The sequence below is a fragment of the Silurus aristotelis genome, assembly GCF_946808225.1.
Source record: "Silurus aristotelis genome assembly, chromosome: 1".
In the NCBI taxonomy this organism is placed as follows: Eukaryota; Metazoa; Chordata; class Actinopteri; order Siluriformes; family Siluridae; genus Silurus; species Silurus aristotelis.
The window spans coordinates 28,334,458-28,353,463 of NC_139574.1; the positions used below are offsets into that span (position 1 = coordinate 28,334,458).

Genomic DNA, 19,006 nt, shown 5'->3' on the forward strand with positions numbered 1-19,006 from the left:
CTTTGAGCCAATAACCTTTATTGAAAGCCATACGATCAGAACTTCTCGCCAATCATTACATAGGAGGCGGGATGTCTTCCCCCGAATACGGGTGGGAAACGTATAACGCCCTGGTGGAGCGACGTCAGTGTTTGTGTGCGGTTCTCGGAAAGATGGCGGAGGCTGCCGCGGTTCCTCCGCATCGCTTTTTTTGTCACTGTTGTAAAGGCGAAGTGAGACCGAAACTTCCGGTAAGCCTGCACGTTTGTCTTAGAGCGGTCTTTTCGACACGGTGGTTGACGAACGCGTGTCCGACTCCCCCGAGCTTGTGACACGGGATCGAGCCATGTCGAGGCTCGGGGACGAGGCTAGGCTAGCTCGGCCGCTCTCAGCTAACGCTCTAGCGTTACTCTTAGGGTTGCGAGCTAACTTTGCTAGCCTGTCCTAGGTTCCTGGGCTGTAATAGGGCCTCGACAGCAAACGAAACACACACACACACACACACACACACACACACACACACACACACACACACACACACACACACACACACACACACACACACACACACACACACACACACTTTGTTGGGGTTTTGTATTTTCTAGGCCGTAGGTTGATGTGTTGTCGTTGGTTCGTCGTTGGTTCTTTGGCTGTGGAGGAATGAACTCGGTGTCTGTGGAAGGTCAGATCCACAGCTGAGGGTTTATTTATTTATAAAGTGAGGCTTTGTTTATTTGTGGTGTATTAATACACAATTCTGTGACACAGAATAGTCCAGCCAGGCCATTATTTTCATGAAGTAACATATAGTTAAATCGAAAGTAAATAGTCGTGTATGGTGTTTTTTCCATCCCCTTTTATTTTGCAGCCCTTCTCAGTAGATATACATCTGAGTCTTCTGATTGACACTAAACTGAAATTAAAAGCACCTCGTTCCCTAATAAGGTCACACTGTGTGCTGGGTCTTCTTCACTTCTTTTTTTTTACCTCTTATTAAATGACTGCCACACACACTGACTCATGACTTGTGGTTTGGGTTCAACAGAGAATCTTTTGCCAAGTTGATTATCTGAACCGATCAGTTGGACTCCAGCTGCCCCTAATGCAGCTTTAGATCATATACACCCTGAACAACCCCTAGAATGGGGAAGTACAATCATGCCAACATCTCACGTGATTTACTTCTAATTTACTTCCACTGCTACATACTGATAAATCTCCTGTGTTTAGGAGTATATCTGCCCCAGATGTGACTCTGGATTTATTGAGGAGGTGCCCGAAGACTCCAGGTGAAGATAATTTTTATGTGGCTTGTATACGTATGAATGTGTGTGTATGTGTGTACCTATCTATATAGCTATAATACAATATATTTTTAAACTGACATTCTTTCAGCTTTTATTCATGATAACACTACAGAAAGTGTGATTACAGCAGCTCTGGTTGACATGTCACGAGTCCATGTCCGTGACATTCAATACTTATGCTGGAAAGTTCGAATGTATGAAATAGTGATGGTTTAGACACAGCGATGAATAACGTTGTGATTGTGTTTCTTTAGTCTTTTGGACAATAATACAAATGGCCTTGATGACACAGCGTCACAGTTTGCAGAGGTGAGTTTTTTTTCTTTAAAAATTATTTTTATGAAGGGGAAAAAAGAACCCATTTTTTCCCTCTTCTCTCTAAATGACAGCACATCCTTGGTTGAAGGAAAAAAAGACTGAACATGCCTGTTTAGAGTTGAACTGATATCTAGGTTATTAATTGTAAATAGATGCTTTAAATGTACATTAGTCAAGATTAGATATCTAGCAGTAAGATGAAGCTTCATTATATATTTATTATTTTTTACATTATCTTTCCAGTTGATAAACACCAACGGCACACCGATTTTAACATCAATCAATGTTTAATAATTTAATAAATAATACATTACATGAAATTCATAAAATCTCCAACATGCACTCATTCTGTTTTTAAAACAAGACATGAGCAAAGATTAAGCAATGTTCACTGTATATGTTCTGCAGGACCCCCCACCCCCGGACATTTTTATTTTTATTGTTACTATGTTTGCGATAAAGATGCCTCAGATGCTTACATGGCATTTAGCTCTATTATTACTACTATCATTTGTGCTTTTTTCACGTTTTCATTCCACTGCTTAAAAATTATAACATTATTAACATAGAATGTATCTCATATTGATAAGACCAAGATTGTTTTTGCTTACCTGTTTTATTTATTTAAATGTTTGTTTATTTTGCTAATGAGTTGAAATGTTTGTAAACACCTGGCCACTGCACCCATATGTGATTTCCTCAGATTGTTGCCACACAATAGGAAGCACAGAAAAATATAGCATGTATTTTAAAAAAAAAAAAAAAAGAAAAATGCATGCTGTAACACTACATTTTCCCTGGAAATGCAGGGCCCGCTTATGCGCTCAAAGCGGGGTTCATGAAGACAGGGTTCATGAAGACAGGGTTCATGAAGACAGGGTTCATGAAGACAGGGTTCATGAAGACAGGGTTCATGAAGACAGGGTTCATGAAGACAGGGTTTATAAAGGTGGGGTTCGTGGCTTAACTCAGAATGAACTTTACTCGTCCACACCTTTGGGATGAACTGGAACACTGCACACGAGGCCACCCCACCCAACACAAGTGTCTGACTTATCTATTGCTCTTGTTGCTGAATGAACAGAAATCTTCACAGCCACATTCCAAAATCTAGTAGCAAAGCGGTCCCAGGGGAGTGGAGGTTATTATAACTATAACGGTGTTCAACAAGCACTTGCTGGTGTGATGGTCAGGTGTCCACATACTTCTGGTCGTATAGTGTAACTAATTCTATGGTGTTTGTTTATTCGACGTATTGCCTTGCTCTCTGTGCTACACATTATTCACTTGATTTGTTATGTAAGGTGGGCATTTTCAGAGCTTTATAGAGATTGTGATTTAACACATTTGCAGGAGGAACATTTGCTGATTCTGTGTCCAGCTTCGTTATCTTCACTAGTAGTAACGTCTTCTGTCTTATCTGCATCTTTAGCAGGAATGTTGTTAATTTTCAACATCATTTCGATTTCATATAGCACTTTTTATACTCTTGACTACATATTTGTAGTAATAAGAGATCTTTTCTTTCCACATATCTCCTTGCTGTAGCTCTGGCAGCTTCTGTTCGTGGAGCGGCCGTTCACAGTGGATTTGGACAGCCCCGACTCCGAGCCACGGGTTCCAGGGGGTGCTGTAGGATTAGGTCTGGGAGGAGGACCATTTGGTGGCTCTGTCCCTGGGGGCCTCAGCGGGACCCTCGGTGGACCGTTAGGAGGGGGAGGAGAGCACTGGGGTCCCAGCCGTCCCCCTCGCCTGCACACACAGAGGAGATACAGATCCAGAGGAAGCAGTCGGCCGGATCGTTCTCCTGCTGTAGAGGGGTAAGTCCCGCCCTTATGGGTTCCACCCATTTTGGCTCGGTGGTACTACTTCCATTTATCTTCAAGCTTTTTTTCTGACACAGTTGTATATATCACACCCCAGTAAAGGTTTCATCAGTTAATCGGGATATGACACACACTGTCTGGTTTTTGTTTTTTCCCTTCCCTCTGTCTTTCTCTGTATCGCCTCAAGTTATTCTCAAGGTGCCTCCTGCTTGCCTGTTGCCAAGTTTGAATGTTAATCTTTTCTGTTTAGTTGTAAATTCACTTTATATAAAATATGAATTTCATCTGTTTTGTAATAGTCAGCTTATTGGTCTTTAATTTATGAGCGATTTACTAAAGTCTTTAAGAAGGGAACAGAGCTACAAAGACATAAATGGGACATGGTTAGATTCCAGAGGTAGACAATAAAAACTGCATGGTATAGGTACGCTGTTATCCAGTATAATGCGTCTCACTAAGGTGCTGTGCCACACAGCTCTGTACCAGAGGAATGAACACCATTTTTCTTAAATATAGTCTCTCACTTAGTCCAGCTTAAATTGTTTTGCTTTTTATTTAAACCAAAATACATTGGCTGTTTGACTTTAATTTCCTTGATAAGGGTGAAAAGGAAAGAAAGCCGGTGTGTCTCATTTGCAGAACACTTGCTTCACTGCTACATCCTTTCAAATACATTTTTTTGTTCATGTCACCGTGTGCTTCTTTTAATGAGCCCACTTACTGTTCATGCTGCGTGTCTCATGTTGGCAGTCCTTACACTTTTTAATAAAGGCAAACGGTAGCTCAGTGGTAAAGGTGTTGGTCAGGTCAGTATCACAGTTGTCACTGCTGGGCCCCTGAGCAAGGCCCTTAAATCTCAACTGCTCAGTTGTGTACTGTATAAGTTGGTATAATTGTAATTCGCTCTGGATAAGGATGTTTGCTAAATGCCATTTTTAACTAATGAGGTGTTCAGTTTATTTATATATATATATACAGTGAGGAAAATAAGTATTTGAACACCCTGCTATTTTGCAAGTTCTCCCACTTAGAAATCATGGAGGGGTCTGAAATTGTCATCGTAGGTGCATGTCCACTGTGAGAGACATAATCAAAAAAAATTATCCAGAAATCCCAATGTATGATTTTTTAACTATTTATTTGTATGATACAGCTGCAAATAAGTATTTGAACACCTGAGAAAGTCAATGTTAATATTTGGTACAGTAGCCTTTGTTTGCAATTACAGAGGTCAAACGTTTCACCAGGTTTGCACACACTGCAGGAGGGATTTTGGCCCACTCTTTCACACAGATCTTCTCTAGATCAGTCAGGTTTCTGGCCTCTCCAAAGATTCTGAGCTCCCTCCAAAGATTCTCTATTGAGTTTAGGTCTGGAGACTGGCTAGGCCACGCCAGAACCTTGATATGCTTCTTACAGAGCCACTCCTTGGTTATCCTGGCTGTGTGCTTCGGGTCATTGTCATGTTGGAAGACCCAGCCTCGACCCATCTTCAATGCTCTAACTGAGGGAAGGAGGTTGTTCCCCAAAATCTCGCAATACATGGCCCCGGTCATATTCTCCTTAATACAGTGCAGTCGCCCTGTCCCATGTGCAGAAAAACACCCCCAAAGCATGATGCTACCACCCCCATGCTTCACAGTAGGGATGGTGTTCTTGAGATGGTACTCATCATTCTTCTTCCTCCAAACACGTTTAGTGGAATTATGACCCAAAAGTTCTATTTTGGTCTCATCTGACCACATGACTTTCTCCCATGACTCCTCTGGATCATCCAAATGGTCATTGGCAAACTTAAGACGTGCCTGGACATGTGCTGGTTTAAGCAGGGGAACCTTCCGTGCCATGCATGATTTCAAACCATGACGTCTTAGTGTATTACCAACAGTAACCTTGGAAACGGTGGTCCCAGCTCTTTTCAGGTCATTGACCAGCTCCTCCCGTGTAGTTCTGGGCTGATTTCTCCCCTTCCTTAGGATCATTGAGACCCCACGAGGTGAGATCTTGCATGGAGCCCCAGTCCGAGGGAGCTTGACAGTCATGTTTAGCTTCTTCCATTTTCTAATGATTGCTCCAACAGTGGACCTTTTTTCATCAAGCTGCTTGGTAATTTCCCAGTAGCTCTTTCCAGCCTTGTGGAGGTGTACAATTTTGTCTCTGGACAGCTCTTCGGTCTTGGCCATGTTAGTAGTTGGATTCTCACTGATTGTATGGGGTGGACAGGTGTCTTTATGCAGCTAACGACCTCAAACAGGTGCATCTAATTTAGGATAATAAATGTAGTGGAGGTGGACATTTTAAAGGCAGACTAACAGGTCTTTGAGGGTCAGAATTCTAGCTGATAGACAGGTGTTCAAATACTTATTTGCAGCTGTATCATACAAATAAATAGTTTAAAAATCATATATTGTGATTTCTGGATTTTTTTTTTAGATTATGTCTCTCACAGTGGACATGCACCTACGATGACAATTTCAGACCCCTCCATGATTTCTAAGTGGGAGAACTTGCAAAATAGCAGAGTGTTCAAATACTTATTTTCCTCACTGTATATATATATATGAGTGTGTGTGTGTGTGTGTGTGTAACCTAATAAAGACTATAAGATGTAAGTATGATGCATTATATAAGCAAAAGTATCTGGACAGCAATTTGGCGGTTCCCCAAAACTGTTACCTCATAGTACACATTGCTTTTATATGCTGTAGCATTCATTATGACTGTAAATAATGCTTTGGTTGGTAAAGTGTATATAAGAGAAAATGGTGTGTGTGTGTGTGTGTGTGTGTGTGTGTGTGTGTGTGTGTGTGTGTGTGTGTGTGTGTGTGTGTGTGTGTGTGTGTGTGTGTGTGTAAATTGCAAGGGAATGGTTTTTTTTTTTAATTTTTTTTTTTAACTCTGTATTGTTTGTGTTTTTTGTTTTGTTTTTTTTAGAATAGTACAACAGTTTCTTGCTGGCCTTTTTGCCAATTCAGGTGCTCCAGGTTCACCTCCTCTCTCATGGTAAATACAAATATGGTCAATATAATATATACATATAATTGTTACCATAATAACATCATTCTGACATCGTAATATGTTATTTTTAATCAGTGACATTGTGTAAAGTGTGTGTGTGTCCCTGTGATATCAGGACAGGCATGCTGCACTCAAATCCTGGTGACTATGCCTGGGGGCAGGGGGGTCTGGATGCAGTCATTACACAGGTACTTGCAAATAAAGTAGTATGATTTTTACAAACTGATAAAAAAATTGTATTTTTTGTTTTTTTTAAAATAACTTTTCCCCTCTCTCTCTCTCTCTCTCTCGCTCACACACGCTCAGTTACTGGGTCAGTTCGAGAACACAGGTCCTCCTCCTGCAGAGAAAGAGAAAATCTCTTCCCTCCCCACAGTCATTGTTTCTCAGGAACAGGCTGGTAAGTTTCTTTATGTTCCCCCTTGTCATGGCCTTCCTTTTCTTACCCCACAAAAAGCTAGCTAGTGTTGCTTTTTGGACTTTTGCAAAATTAGAACACTTTAAAAAAGCCACTTTGCATCTGTAAACGAATCCTCCTTTCTCTGTTCCTTACACAGACAGCAGTTTGGAGTGTCCGGTGTGTAAAGAGGACTACGCAGTCGGGGAGCCAGTCAGGCAGCTGCCCTGCAACCACTTCTTCCACAGTGACTGCATTGTACCCTGGTTAGAACTGGTGAGACTGGGTCTGGACGGGGAGTCTTACCAAAAATCACCATTTATTTTAGTGCCAATATTATTACTTATATTTTACAAAATACTTCATTTAAAATGTAGTCTGCCAGTTTTACTGAAGATGCTTTAAATTGTTAAAAAGATGCATGAGGGCAATTCATCGTTACTAAAACATACAGTATCTTACAAAAGTGAGTAAACCCCTCACATTTTAGCAACCATTTAGGATATCTTCTTAAGGGACAATACTATGAAAATGAAACTTGGATATATTTCACAGTAGCTATTACTATATTATATATGATATTATCTAATTCTTTGTCTTATTCTGTCTTATCTAATTTTTTTCCCTGGCAAATCATTATGTAGAGAGGTGTGGTAAAAGTGTACTCATGGTGATTTATTAAACCAAAATTTTTATATAAACTGATTTAAAAAGAAAGCACTATACATGTGACTGGATTTAAAGGTTACTCTCATTTCTGTAAAGTGCAATAAGAAATTACCCCAAATATGACTGGAAGAAGCTCAGTGGTTAAGATGTTGGACTTTGGATCAGAAGGTTGTGTAAATGATTATGAACAATTAATGTGTGCTAACCTGTATTGCGACAAAGTCTTCACAAATATCTACATAAAAGTGCCTGAAATGCCATTCCAAGCATTTTCTAGCCAGCTATTTAGGGCTACAGCATTTAATAACTTGGAAATAAATGTGATTCCATGTTCCTCCCCCATGTTGCAGATTCTTTGATATTGCTATTCACACATCGGTCTTCAAGGTCTCCTGTATATGAGCCGTTTAGGTTGATTTTTAAGTAGTGGTAGCTTTGCTATGTGCTGTGGAGTAAATGATGGGAGAAAAATATATATCAAGTTGACTGATTGCTGCAGGTAATTTGGCAGTAACTAGGTTACCATTTAATTGTGATGAATATGTATGTCCACAAGCCTCACATTTATTGAAGTTCTCTCTTCCTCTCTTTCTGCAGCATGACACATGTCCGGTATGCAGGAAGAGTTTGAGTGGAGAGGACAGCAGCAATCAGCCCCCCTCAGAGCCCTCTTCCGTAAACACGGAGCCCCGCACACAGGAAAGATGGTCCTACTGAGATGCCCACACATGCCTCTTTTCATCTCCGCTGTTTCAGTCTAACTCTCAATACAACGAACGCGTGAGGATTTGCCAATATTCGGCATTCCTTGTCTTAACTCCAGCCTTCCTCTCTCTCTCTCTCGCTCTCTCTCTCTCGTTATCCATTTTCAATCTTACCACTCTCATATGGTCTACTATGGCTTGTTTACCGTTTTACTTTTTATCGCTCAACACTTCGTCTGTCGTGGCCTGTCTGTAGCCTCCTTTTCGTCTCTGCATCGACACTTTGACCTTAATTCCAAGGTGTTTGCACTTAACACCTCTCGTCCTGGCGTCTGCTTTCCCAGGCTACTGACTCTGAAGGCCGTCCATGTTCACCGTCATCTTGTAGGCATAACGCTACATGAGCCATCCTTTTAAATGTGCAGTGTTATGCACTACCCATAAAGCTAAACTGCACACGCTACAAAGAGCCAACCGCTGTTCAGCCTAATAGCCGTGGGGTTCAGTGGGTCCCCAAGGCTTATTCTACTGATTGGTTGCCCTTGACCTCTTTTCTCTCACCGCTTAGCGCGCCTGTTCATTGGGTCACGTTGTCCTGTCCTGGTAGTCGTTTCCAGTCTCTGAGCTCTATTCTTTCCTCTCCCTCTTGCCATCTGTGCACTTCTCCCAGGTGTAAATATCACAGGCACACACGGTGTCCCTCTCATCGTCCCCTTATTGGCATCACTCCTTTTCTTTTCTTTTTTTTTTTTTGTAAATAATTTTAGTTCAAGAAGCTCATTCAAAGGAAAAAAAAACAAAAGGAAAGGAATACTGCATATAAAATGGTGAATCCCTAAATATTAAAATATATATTATATAAATCATGTGTTGTTATTGTATTGATGATGATAAAACTGAATAAAAATCAGTTAACACTTGATCTTGGTTAAGACAGGTTTACATAAAATTGTACATGATTCATATGTTCAAAAGCCAAGGACACCATTTGATTTCAGCATTTTATTTAATTGAAATGCTTTGTTGGTCACTTTGTCTACAGCATCCATATACAAGTTTGTTTATCTTATGTCTTTTTATTTCCCCTGTCCTAACTTATTGTAGTGCATTTTAATACTCATTTAATAGTAATTTTCCAAGTTTTTAGCCTGATAAATTGCCATTGGTTACACACAAGGTCATTGTGCTTGTGTTTGATCGAGAAGCAATAGCAATTAGCTGTGTTAACAACAATGAGATTCATGTAATGAAAGTCAGACATGGTTTACAAAGGTTACTGTTGTTTGTATTTGAACTGTAGCCTCTTGCATTCCTCTGACTGAGCAGTCTGTTATGGCATATGCATTTTTTTAAACGCATCACTAGACTCCTAGAACCAGTGCTGTCTTCTCCAGATAATGGCAGCCTTTACTGTCAAAACCTCATGGAATTGTTTCCATCCAATTATGTACACGTTGCTTCAAACTGTCTTATCAATTTATCACATTAAAAGCAGGTCAAGCACATGTTGAAGTTTCAAGTCACTGTAAATTCTGTTAATGACCAATTATGCATATTAAAGCTTCTACATCTCTTTTTCACACGTGGACATAACACCTTTTTGGAATTTTTTTTTTTACATTGAAAATATTGCAGCCTCTAAGTACCATAAAGCTACAGAATCAACTTAAAATCACTGCAAAACATTCCAGATTGGATATTACTATATTCTATTCAGTTTTAATCAAGAGATCATCATTGTGACCTCAAAAAAAAAAAAAAATTTTTTAATGCTTATTTTTCACTGCTGTGTCTTAATTAAATAACAGTCATGACTGCTAGATATAATTTTTATTAGAACTGAAGTGATTTCCAGTGTGATTATTTGTAGCATCGCTGAAATATTTGCATGTTTAGTGTTCCATTTATGGTTGCATAAATGTACCTATACTTGAATACTGCTATTTAAGATGTGGCCCACACTAGTGTGAGGATGGAGTGAGGAGGAGCACTTGTCGGCAGAAAGCCCAGGGTCTGGTCCCAGACTTCAAACTGCACCTCAGCATCAGACCTGTAGGTACACACACACACACACACACACACACACACACACACACACACACACACACAAAACATTTATAGTACAGGGATCATATTCAGGTTATTTTGACCATAGAGATGCATTAAAAAAGTATTGTTTTCATAAAGCTTGAAGATACAATATATGGACAAAAGTATTGGGACATCTCACCGTTCCTGCTGTATGTGGTGGTTCTTCAAACTATTACCACAATGTAGGAAATAGGATATCTGGATGTATAATTTGGATCTCGGAAACACAAACCTGTTCCAGCATGGCAATGCCCCTGTGTACAAAGCGAGCTCCATGAAGATATAGTTTAGAGAGGAAGATTATGAGTGGCCTTCTATAGAGTTCGGATCTCATCCCTAATAAACACCTTTGGGATGAATGTGAAAACTGCACCCCAAGTCTCCTCACCTACATCAATACCTGACTTTACAGACACCATTATGGCTGATGAACAGAAATCTCCAAAAAGCACACTCCAAAGTCTAGTGGAACATCTTCCCAAAAGAGTGGAGGGAATTATAAGAGTAAATTGGGACTAAATGTGGAATGCGATGCTCAAAACGCACATACCGTACTTATGACCAGATGTCTGTAAACCTTTGGCAATATAGTGTATTCGAATGTGGATTGAAAAAAGGTGAATATTTTATCTATCCATTGTTTATTTACAGTTACATCAGTACACCTGCACACACACAAAACCCAGGATCCCCAAGCATATGAATCACCATGTAAATATTTTCATGATTTATACAGTATTACTAAAATTTTTACAATTATATTACTAAAAAAAACATGTCCACAATGTAAAGGCTGTGAAGGTTAAAGAAAAAGTCTTAAATGACACATGAATGTTTATCATTTATAACTGGATTTTGTCAATTAAATTTATTTAACATCATGTTGCTTTATTTTCACTTTGGGCAATGGCTTCCTACATTACCCACAATGCAGTGGATAACAATTCAAGAGGGAATTAGAGCGTACATCTGCAGTCATATAAAAAAGAAATTGATGCAGCAGAACATTGGTCATGCAGCCTGTCCAGTTATTTTAATCCCGATCTCTACATTCACTCGTGAGTAAAAAAAGGAGCTCCTGCTATTGTGTTTATCATCTTCACAGCAAATCGGTTTCTTTTAAATGTCTTTGTACCTGTACGAGCAAAATCCCTGTGACATCAGTGTGGAAGACAAGTTCCAACTGCTAACACCTCACAGAAATAACAACAATTACAAATTATCACCGACACCGACTGGTCAATCACACAGCAAGCCACCAAATAGTTTTGATTGGGCGCTTGCTGGTGATGGATAAATTCTTGACTTACTACTGAAAAACTTACAACACCCTTGGACTTATTTGCTAATTTTTTTTTAAGTAGTTAAAAAGAAGGTTTTGGGCTCATGAAAATTTTTATAAATATCAATCAGTGTTTAACTCTAATATCATTCTATTAATAGATTGGTGTAACAGAGGCTTTTCCCATAAACTGAGTTGATTAAACAACAGTTTTGTGACAGAAATGAAAATAGGAACATTAAAGCCATAATAAATCATAGTACTTTAGATACTTAAGTACATTTGAAGGCAAATACATTTGTAAATTTTTTATTTAAGTGAAAGTTTAAAGGGAACATTTTTATGTTTACTGAAGTCATATTTTACAAAGTGTATCTCTCAATTTTAACTCAAGTACATCCATTGTCAAGTCAAGTTTATCTCTATAGCGCTTTTCACAACAGACATTGTCTCAAAGCAGTCTCAAAACAGAAACCAACAGTTAAGGTGAATGGTGTGCATTTATCCCTGATGAGCAACCATGGCGACTGTGGCAAGGAAAAACTCCCTTAGATGTTATGAGCAAGAAACCTTGAGAGGAACCAGACTCAAAAGGGGAACCCATCCTCATTTGGGTGACATCAAGAGTGTGATTATAGTCTTTAAACAATAAAAAAGATTATGAGTAATGTTCTCTCATTTGTGGTTATAAAACTATATATAACCGTTGTTTTTCTTACCTGTTTAAGACAATCAGCAGTACTGAACCATCAGGTCTGAGGAAGGCTGATGTTTCCAGCGAGGTGTGTTCAGAAGTAGACAGCCCTATTCTCCGAGACCCCTCCCACAGGAACTTGCTGCGAGTGTTGAAATAAATATTTGAAATGAACGAATTAAAAAAAGAACGAATTAAATCCATCAAAAAAAGTCATCAAGTGCCTATAATGAACACTGCAGCGCATGACATCATCTGAACTTTACACACTGCCTATGACATGCATGTGACTGTCTAAAGCACTCACCTGAAGTGGGCCATGCTGTAAAACATTGGCTGCTTGTAAAAGACGTCTTTGCTCTGGTCCACAATAATGGAACTGTCCACAAAATTCTTGACCCAGTTTGGTCCACCACTCATATCTAGTGCTAAGTTCCAGTCTGTCCATCCAGCCACATAGTTATTTAGGTCCTGTAGGCAAGAGTTTTTTTTTTTTTAAAAGAAACAAAATGCTGGAAAAATATAAGAAACATTAATGTTCACATCAAAAATATTACATTGTAGTCCAAGGTGTCTGTACTGCATTAAAACAAAGATATAAAGATATATTTCAGTAAAAATGGAAAAATAAAGCTCCGAGAATATTTAATATGCTACTTTGGGGCATTAATAAATACAAATTAGACAAAAGAATAAATAAATGAACAGCCATCATCAGTGTTTTTATGCAATGTAAAATTAGAAATGAAATGGCCATGAACTAATTACCCTGGAATACCTCTATAATGTCATGGGCATAATCCTCAGCTCTTTCCCAGCTGCCCAAACGCACACCACGGTCAATATTGCGCCAACCAGTAGACGCCTCTGTGCCCAAAATGAAGTACTCAGGGTAGAGATCATGTGTGGCCGTCAGTGTGAATTTGGCAGGAACGAATTGATCCAAGTACCAGTGAACGCCGATGCCGTGGACATATTGAGCGGCATGAATATCACTCAGAACCTACAGCAAGAAAGAGTCACTGAGAGCTCTGACCTTTTTTTTCTCTTTTTATTCTTAAGATTTACTTGTCTTATGTACCATGTCTATTAACTCCTAACATGCACATGAGTCTCAGATAATCCAAAATGTGCACCATCCCACCCCTCATTTTTATTTACTTACCACTTTGGCCCAGTAAGGAAGCAGGAGTCTTTGGTCATCTAGGATTATAAGGCGGGTTTTGGAATATGGAGATGAATGGAGTGTAGGACCGAGGTCCATAGCAATCCAATCGCGCTGAAGCTCAGGAGTAAAACCCAAAGCCTGGAAGCTGTAATTGGTCAATTCACCTGCAGTGGGTTCATTTCCTGTGGTCAGCCCCCAGAATGAGAGATTGTGCTTCTCATACTCTTCCAGAAATCTGAGAGAGGAATATCAGGTAGGTAGACAAAGAAAAAAAAAAAAAAAAGTGAAGGAACTCTTGTTACTTGTTTCAAAAAGTGTTAGGAGCATGTTTTCATTGGAATTAGATTAGTAATAGTGTAAAAAGCACAAAAATTCTTTTTTTTTTTTTTAAATATTCAAACAATGTAAATTGGATATTCAGCTGCCTCAAAGACACAACATATTGCTGGGGGTCCTGGATTGTCTCTGCTTTATTATTGGACATAAGAAAAGAAATAGTAAAACGTGATCACTCTGACTATGCTTACCTTATATAGTACTGCGCCCATGTTTTATACGCTTTGCCCCCAGGCTTTCCTTTAAGCGACCCCTTCCCTATGAGCACACCACTGGTCTTCAACCAAGCTGGTGAGCTCCAGGCAGAACCGAACAGGGACAGTGGGCGAGCAGACAGGGCTTGTGCCTTCTGCAGCAAAGGAATCTGTGAAGGATCGATTATTAACGATTGTTAGCACAAAGTTACCATAATTAGATGCACAACCAGGATCAATCGTGCCTTTCTACCTTCATGAGCGTGTCTTCCTCAGCCAGGCTAAAGTTACGCAAGCTGTAGTCTTCTGGCAGGTCGGCGTATGTATACAGACGAGTCGAAAAATCACAACTTCCCATCGGTACTCGGACCATGTTGTATTCTATACCTATAAACATACGACAGGCAGAAAGCGAATGGTTCATGTGGCTTACTTCATATGCATATTAAAACCATGACATCACTGCCCATCCTTATGAAGATTTACACCCAGATTAAATATACTAATTGTTAACTTATTTGTGTTTTGGAACGTTTTGTGTTTTTTTTTTCATCTGTGCTTTATTCGTGTCTTTTAGGGATTTTACATGTAAAGCATGAAATAAGATTTTATATTCAAAATATGTGACAAATATAGTAAAACTATAATTGTTACCTAATATTAAAAGATTATTAATTTTAGTAACAGCGTTTATAAGTCTATCCTGTTTTATAATGAATACTAATTTTATTATTCCGTAAAACCTATAACTCCTCCATTCTGTCTTTCAGTGTTTCTTTCTTTTTTTTCTCTCTCACTCACCCTCTGGGGAAAAATACTGTCTGAGCAGCTGGTCCTGGGCTCTACTCGACAGCGAGAGAATGTTCATGGCAGCCGCATCTGTCATGGCTCCTCCAAAGCCCTTAACATGCTGGTACTTTTCTGTGGGGACCAAAGTGATCCTGAGAGCTAAGAGAGACAAGCAGGCAAGAAAGAAACTGGGTCAGTGCTGGGAATAGTCACTTTAGATTTATTCTTAGCAACTTTAATGATGTCCTAATAAATGTGTAATGCAACAGTTCAGAATCTTTCTTCCACACATTGTTATATTTGTTAAACTCTTCACGCTGCATAACAGCACATTTAATGCATGTATCATACGTGGAAATGAAAACATCTATTATCCCTTATTTTGGTGGCTTACTGAGGTATTAGGAAAGAGGAAGCTGTGTTTAAAAGGAGATTACACTGCTGTTTTCACCAGTTAATTGCAATTCTGCAATCTGAGCAGTTAAAACACATTCTGGCCACTCTTATATTTGCACATTGTTTCACCATGATGTTATTTACAATACCACAATCTCACTTGTTGGTGTTTTGTTTTCTGGAGATCTTTTTTCCTTTTTGAGAACTGCTGAGAACAGGATGGTCCACTGATTACTAACAGCTGCAGTTTTCCATACCTGCTCCAGTGCTGTTCTTTTGCACAGGTCCCTGGTTCCTCTGAAGTCTCGCACCCGCCCTGCTGCTCAGGAACGACAGGAAGTGGCCCACAGCGGGCAAGCTGACATGACCAACAGAGTCACAGTATGTAGCATTACACTCACACACTACTGAGCTCTGTCCAAAAGATCTCGCCTTACATTCACTGCTGCCTGCTGGGACAAATTCACACACACACACACACACACACACACACACTTACATTCGCCTAACTTTAACCTGAGATTGGAACATTTAAAATATGTATACAGCTTTATATATTATTTGTTAGTAAACTTTACTTGTCAAGAGCAAAACCATTAGATGTAGACATACCCCACACTACTGATGATCAGAAAATATTCACAAAGCAATTTTAATTATTTAATCAGTCACACTCAGTATTGAAATGCATTAACCAACCTCTGATGTGTGTGATTGTACCCGTTAGTAGAAGGATCAGAAAAAACAGATCCGTATTCCTCATACTGCCTCTGCTGCTGCAGCTTACTTTGCTGAATGAGAAAACACCTGCTCATATTCCCCAGTCATCAACGATCATAGTTTACAATACACAGTCTTAAATTCGTGAACACTCACCTGTAAATTATTTACAAGTATATAAGTATTTTCCATTTAAGCCATTTGTAATCGTACCAATAATGTGCACTCATGAGCAACACTTTGTAAACAAAACCTCCACTTCCTGATCATTCGGCTGCCTGCAGTCACATGACGGTCACATGACAGACGACTTGCTAGCGTACAGTATAGATCTTGCAAAAATCAACATAACCAATTGATTCAGTTTTTACACACACACACACACACACACGTATGTGTGATGTGTGTGTGTGTGTGTGTGTGTGTGTGTGTATATATATATATATATATATATATATATATATATATATATATATATATATATATATATATATATATATATAAATTCTTTTGTTGTTGTTTGTTTCTTTTGTGTTATTTTAAAACATTTTTTTAACACACGATTAATGCAACGTGCATTTTTGCATTTTTATGAAAAATATAAATAAATAAATATAAAATAGGCTAAATTAAATGCAACACATATTTACGATGTCCTTTCCTTACTATATACAGTGAGGAAAATAAGTATTTGAACACCCTGCTATTTTTCAAGGCCATCAATGGTCTTGCCCCGGCCTACCTCACCGAATTAATAACAGTTTACCAACCAGCCGGGCCTCTCCGTTCCTCTGGACTTACCTCTCTGGTCATTCCTAAATTCCGATATAAAAAGTTTAGTGGTCAGTCATTTTCCGTCCAGGGACCAAAGCTGTGGAACGCACTCCCAGCTCACATCCGATCCATCACTGTGCTGAGTGTTTTTAAATCACAGTTGAAAACTTTTTTATTCATACAAGCTTTTAACACATAGCCCTGCTTCACTGCTATTTAACTTATATTTTGTGTTCTTATATTTTTACATTTTTATATTTCTTATATTTTTATTGATTGTGTTGTTTTTACTGGAAAGTGCCTTGTGCTCCTTTTGGTTGCTGTAAGGCGCTATACAAATAAAGCTTGATTGATTGATTGATTGATTTGCAAGTTCTCCCACTTAGAAATCATGGAGGGGTCTGAAATTGTCATCGTAGGTGCATGTCCACTGTGAGAGACATAATATAAAAAAAATAAATAAATCCAGGAATCACAATATATGATTTTGTAACTATTTATTTGTATGATACAGCTGCAAATAAGTATTTGAACACCTGTCTATCAGCTAGAATTCTGACCCTCAAAGACCTGTTAGTCTGCCTTTAAAATGTCCACCTCCACTACATTTATTATCCTAAATTAGATGCACCTGTTTGAGGTCGTTAGCTGCATAAAGACACCTGTCCACACCATACAATCAGTAAGAATCCAACTACTAACATGGCCAAGACCAAAGAGCTGTCCAAAGACACTAGAGACAAAATTGTACACCTCCACAAGGCTGGAAAGGGCTACGGGGAAATTGCCAAGCAGCTTGGTGAAAAAAGGTCCACTGTTGGAGCAATCATTAGAAAATGGAAGAAGCTAAACATGACTGTCAATCGCCCTCGGACAGGGTCTCCATGCAAGATCTCACCTCGTGGGGGTCTCAATGATCCTAAGGAAGGTGAGAAATCAGCCCAGAACTACATGGGAGGAGCTGGTCAATGACCTTAAAAGAGCTGGGACCACCGTTTCCAAGGTTACTGTTGGTAATACACTAAGACATCATGTTAGAGCATTGAAGAAGGGGCGAGGCTGGGTCTTCCAACATGACAATGACCCGAAGCACACAGCCAGGATAACCAAGAAGTGGCTCTGTAAGAAGCATATCAAGGTTCTGGCGTGGCCTAGCCAGTCTCCAGACCTAAACCCAATAGAGAATCTTTGGAGGAAGCTCAAACTCCGTGTTTATTAGCGACAGGCCAGAAACCTGACTGATCTAGAGAAGATCTGTGTGGAGGAGTGGGCCAAAATCCCTCCTGCAGTGTGTGCAAACCTGGTGAAAAACTACAGGAAACGTTTGACCTCTGTAATTGCAAACAAAGGCTACTGTACCAAATATTAACATTGACTTTCTCAGGTGTTCAAATACTTATTTGCAGCTGTATCATACAAATAAATAGTTAAAAAATCATACATTGTGATTTCTGGATTTTGTTTTTTAGATTATGTCTCTCGCAGTGGACATGCACCTACGATGACAATTTCAGACCCCTCCATGATTTCTAAGTGGGAGAACTTGCAAAATAGCAGAGTGTTTAAATACTTATTTTCCTCACTGTATATATTAATCACTACACATTTGTTGTACTGATAAACAAAGTAATTAATCAAGCACTAAAATCCGCAATTATGCACACACATCGGCAATAAAAACCGTCTGTATGGAAACATAACAAAAGTTCTGTTTCGTGTCCTGATGTTTTACGTAATTTAAAACACCATAATTAACTTTAAAATGTTTACAAGAATATTTTCCCTTTATGCTTTATGTTTAGTTTGGTTCCACTAATAATAAACATACACTTGCATAAGGCATCCATATTTTTCCATGTCAATGTTGATTGGAATATAAAAAACATGAAAAATATAAATTTAAGGTGCATTTAGAACAGATAAAAATGTGCGATTAGTTGCGATTAATCACAAGTTGTCTCATTACAATTATGTGATTAATCTCGATTAAATATTTTAATCGATTGACAGCCCAAACCAAAAGGCTGTTGAAGTCAGGTTTTGATGCAAAGTAAGGAAGCCTGGGGTGCACACAGCGTTCCACTTCATCCCATCCCAGTAGCAAGCAGTGAGATCAGAGCTCTGTAGCAGACCACTCATGATCCTCTACTCCAAATCTTGTAACCATATTTTCATGGAGCTGCCTTTGTGCAAAGGGCAAGTTTGGGTCTCATAGCTCGAGTGAAGTGAACATTTAATGCTATCACATCCAAGGACATCTTATACAATTGTGTCTCCAACTTCCCTGTAACAGTTTGGGGAAGAACCAGATATGGCTGGACAAGTCAGATGTCCCAGTACT

At 39.1% G+C, this 19,006-nt stretch overlaps 2 protein-coding genes across 3 annotated transcripts; one reads left to right on the forward strand and one right to left on the reverse strand.

Moving 5' to 3' along the window:
* The first annotated feature begins 56 nt into the window (after positions 1 to 56).
* rnf115a (ring finger protein 115a) lies at positions 57 to 9,801 on the forward strand. The gene is made up of 9 exons (XM_083554522.1): positions 57 to 230; positions 1,213 to 1,271; positions 1,544 to 1,598; positions 3,156 to 3,427; positions 6,368 to 6,436; positions 6,567 to 6,639; positions 6,758 to 6,851; positions 7,009 to 7,124; positions 8,115 to 9,801. Exons 1-9 carry the CDS (start codon positions 72 to 74, stop codon positions 8,232 to 8,234), a joined length of 1,017 nt encoding a protein of 338 aa, XP_083410648.1. The 5' UTR covers positions 57 to 71; the 3' UTR covers positions 8,235 to 9,801.
* Positions 9,802 to 10,036: 235 nt separating this feature from the next.
* On the reverse strand, positions 10,037 to 16,199 carry gba1 (glucosylceramidase beta 1). 2 transcript variants are annotated; one of them, XM_083554350.1, is made up of 11 exons: positions 16,048 to 16,199; positions 15,871 to 15,962; positions 15,429 to 15,623; positions 14,788 to 14,934; positions 14,240 to 14,373; positions 13,984 to 14,156; positions 13,454 to 13,691; positions 13,067 to 13,291; positions 12,596 to 12,759; positions 12,314 to 12,430; positions 10,037 to 10,271 (listed from the first exon to the last, which is right to left on the reverse strand). In XM_083554350.1, the coding sequence occupies exons 2-11, from the start codon at positions 15,932 to 15,934 to the stop codon at positions 10,166 to 10,168; spliced, it is 1,563 nt and encodes a 520-aa protein (XP_083410476.1). In that variant the 5' UTR covers positions 15,935 to 15,962; positions 16,048 to 16,199; the 3' UTR covers positions 10,037 to 10,165. The 2 variants fall into 2 exon arrangements, with proteins under 2 accessions (XP_083410476.1, XP_083410477.1); XM_083554351.1 differs by having other exon boundaries at positions 15,429 to 15,620; positions 16,048 to 16,195.
* Positions 16,200 to 19,006: the final 2,807 nt, after the last annotated feature.

What these genes read in the sequence shown, in the direction of transcription:
- rnf115a (XM_083554522.1), top strand. Translation starts at nt 72, where the DNA reads ATGTCTTCCCCCGAATACGGGTGGGAAACGTATAACGCCCTGGTGGAG. An exon ending in CGTTCTCCTGCTGTAGAGGG is followed by an intron (nt 3,428 to 6,367) that starts GTAAGTCCCGCC and finishes TGTTTTTTTTAG; the next exon opens with AATAGTACAACAGTTTCTTG. An exon ending in TTGTACCCTGGTTAGAACTG is followed by an intron (nt 7,125 to 8,114) that starts GTGAGACTGGGT and finishes CTCTTTCTGCAG; the next exon opens with CATGACACATGTCCGGTATG.
- gba1 (XM_083554350.1), bottom strand. Translation starts at nt 15,934, where the DNA reads ATGAGGAATACGGATCTGTTTTTTCTGATCCTTCTACTAACGGGTACA. An exon ending in ACAGTATTTTTCCCCAGAGG is followed by an intron (nt 14,374 to 14,787) that starts GTGAGTGAGAGA and finishes GTATGTTTATAG; the next exon opens with GTATAGAATACAACATGGTC. An exon ending in TGGGCGCAGTACTATATAAG is followed by an intron (nt 13,692 to 13,983) that starts GTAAGCATAGTC and finishes TTCCTCTCTCAG; the next exon opens with ATTTCTGGAAGAGTATGAGA.